Genomic DNA, 8,099 nt, shown 5'->3' on the forward strand with positions numbered 1-8,099 from the left:
GAGGAAATAGGCGTCATCCAGAACTTTCCGGAACCCAAGACAGCAAAACAACTATGCTTCGTCGGTATGCTAAGCTTTTATAGAAAGTTCATATCACACGCAACAAGGACTCTAGTTCTTGCTACAGGACAACATCAAAGGTAAGGCACTCATAGTTCGGAAACCAGGAAGCGAAGAGACGCCTTTTCAGCACTGCATTGCTTGCACACCCACGTGCCGAAGCCCGTCTTGACCTCATGTACGATGCGTCCGACCTCGCGATAGGAGCTTGGGAACGGAAGAAAGGTAGCTGTTTTTCTCGTACAAACTTAACGCTGCGGAAAAGACGGATGTATGCCTTCGATCAGATGCGCGGTCTATCCGCTCCTCGATTCTCTTTCCTAAGATTGCTGCCATGCCCAGGAAATGCGGGCTCTCTCTTCATCTCCTTACTGAAGAAGACGGCCCATACTTTCGAACCGTAAAAAAGAAGACGGATTAAACCGCACTCATGAGCATAGTAATCCTACTAAAATTCAGTGTATTAGCAGTCGAAGTTGTTTTCTTCGCGCCTGTGTCCTTTTGCTCCTACACACCTCATTTACACTTCCTGAGAAAGCACCGGCAAATTTTTCTTCTTCTGGTTTGGCGCTATTGCTCCCTTCGTTCGAATTGAAGAGAATGGTCTCCGACTGTGGTTTGTAAACTTCGACTTTGCTACAGTGGAGTCACTTTCGTCGCTACTCAACTTAGGTTGCTGTTGTTGGATTTTCTCCTTTTTTCGACGTCCGTTTGGTTACCACCTAGCGGAATTCTTCTGACTACTTTCCACTTGGCTCCTTTTATTGAATTTTCGTTTTCCCCTTTAGCGAGCTGAGTGCACCGCGTTTTGTATAACTGAGGAATGGGCTAGGGATGTTTTTTCGTCAGCCCCCTTTTGACAATTTTTCAGGAGTTTTGCTGGTGCGTAATAAGGTCCAGGAGTTCTTCCATCTCCATTATGCCATTTTTTACATCCACAGAGGCATTTCGCTGGACGATGGCCACAGCCTTAATTTTCCGTAGGACCACCCCCACTTCTTGAGGTCTTTCGTCTCCGTGAGATGACCTGCGTCTCCGCCTGGTTGGGTACTTGGTCCTGTTCTCCCGCCACGCAGGGCGTGGTTTGGCAACGTAGGACAGCACCCTAAGACATCTTTGGCGATAGAAACTCAATTGGGAACTCCTAATCTCGCACTTTTAGAGTGCTTTGAAAAAGTTTGCTCTATTACCCGAGACAAACGCGGTTAAAAGAATCCCTGGTGAAACTGAGAACTGCAAAAACTCAGGAAATCAACCAGTCGGCCTTTGAACCGGATCTGAAAACCAAAAAAATGTGAAGACTGACTAAACATGAGAAATTCACAGCGTGAATATAAGGAGCTTGTTAAACATTCGCAGCGAGACTCCTTTAGACTTTACTGTGAGCAACTGGCAGTAAAAGACCGACTTCAAGACTATGCAGAGCCCTCATAAATTGAGCCTGCACAGATTCCAAAAAGACGGGTGACATACATTGCATTTCTGGATGTAGAGAAAGCCTTTGACCATGTGCCACACAAACTCATCTGGTATGTTGTTGTTTAGGATCTGCGGGATTCTAAGTCCCCATCCACATGATGGTGGACCGGACTAAATGAGGAGCAACTTACTCCCACGTGTTTTAGTCCATGGATCCCTAGTTTGGAGCGTAGCACCCCAAGCATTAAAAATTGAAAAAATCAAAAATAAGAGGCAGCGTCTGATGAGTTGCCTCTGCCCTGGACGTAACCGTCAGTCATTTTTAATTTTTTCAATTTTTAATGCTTGGAGTGCTACGGTCCAAACTAGGGATCCATAGACTAAAAAGCGTCGGAGTAAGTTGCTCCTCATTTAGTCCGGTCCACCATCATGAGGATGGGGACTTAGGATCCCGCAGATCCTAAACAACAACCTAGCTTTAGCCTTAGTCTAGCTTAGACTACAACGACTGGCGTTTTAAGTCCAATATAACTCGCAACCTTGTCGTGTTTTTGTGATGATAAAAGGGAGCGTCTTTCCACCTGTTGGCACTTTCGGTCACGCTGCTCCCAGGGCAGAGGTGAGGCAGCGTCTGATGAGTTGCCTCTGCCCTGGACGAAACCGTCAGTCATTTTTGATTTTTTCATCTGGTATGCTTTACGACAACACTTCGTACCAGAAGAACTCGTGCGCTGGGTTTAATTGCTCTACCACGATCTGAAAAGTAAAGTTCGAAGTATGGAGGGTGTATCAAAACCGCTTCGTGTCTCTGTTGGTGTTCATCAAGGAAGTGCCCTCTCACCACTCCTCTTTGTTCTTGTTATGGACCCCGTCACAGGGGATATCCAACGTCCAGCGCCCTACACACTGCTTTATGCAGATAATGTTTTCCTAGCATCAGATAGCAAAAATGATCTCGAGCAACTTGTCCAAAAATGGAATGATCGCCTCATGAAACAAGGATTCAAATTGAATTTAAACAAAACTGAATTTTTAACGACCGATCCCCATGATACAGGCACAATCACTGTCAGCGGCAGTGATCTGCCCAGAACTGAGCGATTTAAATACCTCGCTATACGCTATCAGCCAATGGAGAACAGCGTTATGAAATTGCTTCACGCATTAACGCAACCTGGATGAAGTGGCAGTCCACAACTGGTGTTCTTTGTGATCGACGTATCAACGAACGTCTCAAATCTAAAGTTTACGGCAATGTTGTCCGTCCTGTCGCTCTCTATGGTTCTGAGTGTTGGCCAACTATAAAAGGCAATGAACGGCGTCTTGCGGTAATGGAGACGAAGATGTTACGTTGGACTAGTGGCGTCACACGTTTTGATCACATCCAAAATGAGGATATCCGCGATCGTTATGGGGTTGCACCGATAGTGGAAAAGTTGCGAGAGAGGCGTCTTCGATGGTATGGTCACGCGATTCGTGCAAACGAGAATTCACTTGCCAAGATTGGCCTGAACATCGAAGTCGAAGGTAAACAACCAAAAAACAACGGTGGCTTGATACGCTGGATGGAGATTTAAAAGCCTCGAGATTGCACCCAGATCAGGCATTCGATAGAGCCAAATGGCGATCACGACGAGCCGACCCCGCTTGTGAACGGGACAAAGGCTGAAGAAAAAGAAGATCTATGCTAAAGTAAATATTACTGCGTGCTGAAGTGGACTTTGATAACTCTGGCAATAGCAGCAATAAAAGACTGAAGGCGAAATTACTCCTCAATTGTGCCGGTCCGGCATCAAGTGGATGGCTGATCCAGGACCTCTTAATTCCAAAAATAAGCAACTGAAACAAAAGGGTACATATAGGTATTATTGGTGTCGTGAGTACGACATCTTGGGCAGCTCTAAATGAATAACTCACCACAATGACTAATTGAGTTAAATCTATGGGGCAGGTAAGGGCAAATTGAGAAAAATCAAGAGAATAAATAGCAAGATGGCTTATCAGAAGAGGATTCAATCTCTTCCATGCAATGGCCGGAGCTACCAATTGGAATGTCAGTATCATTGGTTAATGCTGCTATCAAAAGCTGATATGGTCCACTGTGTCCATAGAGATATGTATAAACCAGATTCCGGTAGACCAGACAACCTGACTATGTCGCAGTCAGGCGAATTTCGGCTTCCTACTTATGCATGTTTGAGATGGTAACCTAATCACCATGCAGAGTAGGATTTGGGTTGAAACAATTCATGTCAGCAGCATCCTTCTCATTTTTTGGGTGTTTCCCGTCGGCATCTTTGTCATTGTACTAGTGGTGATTGACTTTTTCCTTCCTAGGATTAACTCAATTCGCCTAGCCGACCTAAGCTATTTGGAAGGTACTCAATCGTAGAAGGGTTTTTGTTGCGTCAATTACGGCAAAAAGTGAAGAGGTTGAACAGGTTGCAGCTAAGGGGCTTTCTGTTGGTGGTCGAGTTGGTTAATCTGATATTTTGTATCTGATATTACAATTGAACCAGAATCCGAATGGCACAATATAGCCGAAACCAATGACAATTGTTACGAGAAGCAAAGTGGTATAATAGCCGAAAAGACCGAGATTGACTTATAGCCCTTGACAAGAAATGAGTTTAGTTACATAAATGGAAAGGTGAAAGGTGCTTGAATACCATGCCATGTTCCAGTTCTCCTTGTTGTGTAGTAGTGGAGAATGAGTAAATTGAACTTAATAACTAGATAAACAAAAAAGAAAATTTTTCAGTTAAACATTTTATTACAAAAGAATCAACAATAATCAACCGCGTTGACATAGCGTTTCAACAATCAAATTACAATAAAGTCAAATCATTTTTAATAATGATCGCCACCATGTCCACCAGCAGCATTAGCTGCATTTTGTTTGGCCTTCAGTGCCAATTCAGTTGCTTTCTGGGCTGCTGCCTTAGTCTTCTGGAAATCCTCTCTAACGGCTTGCAATTTGTGTTCAAGCTCTTCCAACCTTTGCTTAGCACGAGCAACCATCTTGCTTTGTGATGCAAGTTCCTGGGCAGCATGATCAGCGGCTGCTGCAGCTTGGTGTGCCAGTTGCTTGGCATTTTCCAACACCTTTTCAAGAATGGCAACATGCTTTGCAGCCTGAGCAGCTGTTTTAGCTGCTGCAGCAGCGGCGTGTTTAGCACTCTGTAATTGAGCCAATTCAGCTTCCAGATCCTTATGGGCTTGAGCAGCAAGTTTTTCCAAAAGTTGAAGAAGGGTGTGTTTGCCAGCAAGGGCGGCTTGAGCGGTGGCAGCAGCTTGGATAGCCTTCTGGGCTAATGTAGCTTTGGCAAGAAATGAGGCTTTTTGAGCAGCAGCATGTTGGTTGGCTACCGCACTGTGAGCATCATTTGCTGAACCAAAGGCAATGCTGCTAAGTCCACCATGACCACCTCCATGTCCACCGCCATAGCCGCCTCCATAACCGCCACCATAACCACCGCCATAACCTCCACCGCCGTAACCACCACCATATCCGCCACCGTAGCCACCCCCGTATCCACCGTATCCGCTACCTCCGTATCCACTGCCATAGCCATCGTCACCGCTGAGAATTCCACAGTTTGCAACTCCTGAAATGGAATTTTATAGAGGGTTAAGTTTTTATTGAAAATACACTGAAGTCCTAAGCCTCCATATAGTGAAAATGCTGATCAATTCCAAATTAATTCCTTTTAAAATTCTATTTTCGGATAGATGTATGATATAACTAGATTGGATTTTTCGGCCTTAATATGAAAGATATTCGGCGTGCAGTATCTTAAACTTTACAATATCAATAAACCAATGTTCTCACCAATGATGGTAGCGGCGACAAATGTAATAAAGAATTTCATGTTGATTAGTTGAACAAACTAAAACAAACGAAAGAGTTGGTTGGAATGATTACTGTCTCCCATTGTCGCTAATTTATATTAAAATATTTCACCCCAAAATTTCACTCACTACACATTCCGCTCTTTACAATGTCGTAATCTTTTAAAAATTCGCCGGTGATTTTCAAGAGCTCTTCAAAGTTTTGTAAAATTATTTTTGACAAATAAAATCTAAAACTGTGCAAATCGAAACTATGTACATGAGTAGGTTAGGGAGTTTGAGATAAAAATGAGATTTCGTTGCACAATAAACTGGTGGAAAAGTCGGAAAGAGAATAGCTGGTACCTCTTCAGATAGCACTTGGTAGCGCCTAGAAAAATCTAAGTTATTTAATTATTTTCACATTAATTCAAGTTTACTGTATCTCTCGGTGAATAGGTGCAAAAGCAAAGAGAGACCATGAGAACTATATCCGAAATGGAGCTTGTTCTATATTTCTGAAAGCCTGCATTTGTATCTTTTTTCGATTTTAAAGGTTCTCGCTTGTGATACTGATGTACATAGTATTGTCAGTGTTAAATGACCAAAAGAAAAATTGGAAAACTTATTTGAAGTAAGGAAATTCAGGAAAAGTTTAAACTAGGATCCTTCCCTCCCACCTTAGTTTCATTTGAAAACATTTAAAATCTTTCTTTAACTAATATCTAACTTAGCTTCCTAAAGTTCTCATCCAATTAAATGGAACACTATTCACTCCCCCCCGGAACCCACCTTGTCGTGGTGGAGGAGCTCGCGGCAGTTTACTACATCCACTCGCGACTCTGAGAAATCAGGTCGTGGCCGAGGCATAGATTTTGGAGGCCTCACCTAATTCATGTTCCCCCACGGAGAAATCTGTGGAAGGCAGGCTCTCCACTTCAGTGGAAAACCTACACCCGCGGAGTCAGCCAAAAAGGATAGTGCAGCAATGAGGAACTGGAAATCTGACTATGGCGGCCTGTCAGCGACACTGTTGCCTAACTCTTCTAAAATACGGCGGAGGAAGGCTCGACAGAAGAAAACTTTAGCCGCAAGGGAGAACGGACTACAGGCTTGCCTGTCAGAACCTTCTCCCCCGCCTGTACCCGGAAAAACGAAAGAAAGGGAAGCTGGTAATGTGGACGCAAGTAGTCTAACGCCGGTATGTGAAACCAGATCCATGCAGCCCGGACTCCCGGAACCTGTGAGGACTTCTAGCCGATGACAATGGACGGCCCTGCAAAAGAAGGCGAAGTTTCTTGGGAATGAGGACATGGACGGTGCTACACTACCAAGTGTGGCGATATCCGGAGAAATCGGACGCAAGAAAGCGGAACTTTCGGCGGAAGGTGAGGACACGCTGGTGATCCCGGAGAAATCCACACTGAAAGCAGCAGACTTTTCAGTTAGAGGCGGTTTTCAAATTAGACTGCACTTATGGCTACAAACATAAGAGTTAGTCAACTCAACCTGCAGCACGCCAAAGCTTCTTACTAGTGGCAAGGCTGACAAAATTGCAGGATTGTCCTTATATATTTTTCGTTCAAGAGCCATGGGTTTATTTTAACAGAATCAGTGGTATTGGATCAGTCAAGGGGACTAGGATCTTCATCGATGAAAGATCCTCGAGACCGAGGGCCTGTGTTCTGATGTCAGAATTGTTGGAGACAATTCTCTTCCCAGGACCTTGTTGCGGCTAACTTACAATACCAAGTTAATGGTAAGAAGAGGAACGTCATAGTTGCCTCTGCTTACTTACCCTATGATTCTTTGTGCCCACCGCTGACGCAAGAACTAAGGGATCTGATATTGTATGCAGAATCAAATGGCCTTGAACTTTTAACAGGTTGAGATGCGAACGCGCAGGATATTTGTTGGGGCAGTAGCAAATGCAACCCTACAGGAGAGAAGCAGTTTGAGTTTATCACTTCAGCTGGTCTGATGACCGCGAACGTAGGTGAGACCCTGTTGTTGATTTGATTAGTAGAAGATATGATGGTATTTTGAAACGGACAGAAAACTGGGACGAACCAAAAGAATATGTGTCAGGATATACTGACGTCTTTTAAACCAATGGCTCAAAAACAAAAAATCGTTCCGGAGCAGGAGTCTTGAATAAAAACGAGAAGTGGGATTTTCCTTTGGGACAATATACAACGGTCTTTCAGGCTGAAGTGTATGCGATCCTAAGGGCGGCAACCTGGATGATTGACGAGCGGTTGAAGTGCAGGCGCATCGTAATCTGTAGCGATAATCAAAGTGCATTGAGGACGTTGAGAAGTATTTTGATCACTTCAAAAATCGTTCAGGAATGTAGAAACCGATTGAATTCGGTTTCTAAATTCCCACCAAACTTTTCCTGTCAGAATCAAACAAACATACTGCAAAGTTTATCCTGTCGAAAAGTAGGAAGACTTGTATAATTATTGTATGCCATAATTCACTAGCTGGGCATGTGCTCAGAATAGGAGTTATCCAAGATGATGCGTCTCCATCCTGTAATGAGGAAGCGCAATCCACGGAACATTTTCTATGCGAGTGCCCCGCCTATGGACGCATCAGACATTAAATTTTTGGTGTTGATGTACTCCAACTGCAGCAGGTCGCATCACATCCACTAACGGAAATCCTACGATACATAAACGAATCCGGGGTATTCCGTTAGACGGGGGAATTGAGTACAGTGGACCACTAAGGTCTGAATTGCTTTGCCTCTCCCCCATCTCTAACACACACACACAAGCCGATAC

At 44.0% G+C, this 8,099-nt stretch overlaps 1 protein-coding gene across 1 annotated transcript; it reads right to left on the reverse strand.

Moving 5' to 3' along the window:
- Positions 1-4,260: 4,260 nt before the first annotated feature.
- Positions 4,261-5,400, reverse strand: LOC119659910 (glycine, alanine and asparagine-rich protein-like). The gene is made up of 2 exons (XM_038068234.1): positions 5,312-5,400; positions 4,261-5,087 (listed from the first exon to the last, which is right to left on the reverse strand). Exons 1-2 carry the CDS (start codon positions 5,349-5,351, stop codon positions 4,330-4,332), a joined length of 798 nt encoding a protein of 265 aa, XP_037924162.1. The 5' UTR covers positions 5,352-5,400; the 3' UTR covers positions 4,261-4,329.
- Positions 5,401-8,099: the final 2,699 nt, after the last annotated feature.

Source organism: Hermetia illucens, chromosome 6 (genome assembly GCF_905115235.1).
Source record: "Hermetia illucens chromosome 6, iHerIll2.2.curated.20191125, whole genome shotgun sequence".
Classification (NCBI taxonomy): domain Eukaryota; kingdom Metazoa; phylum Arthropoda; class Insecta; order Diptera; family Stratiomyidae; genus Hermetia; species Hermetia illucens.

Coding starts and splice junctions, on each gene's coding strand:
- LOC119659910 (XM_038068234.1), bottom strand. CDS start 5,351: ATGAAATTCTTTATTACATTTGTCGCCGCTACCATCATTG. Junction 5,088..5,311: donor TGTCGCCGCTACCATCATTG/GTGAGAACATTG, acceptor ATTCCATTTCAG/GAGTTGCAAACTGTGGAATT.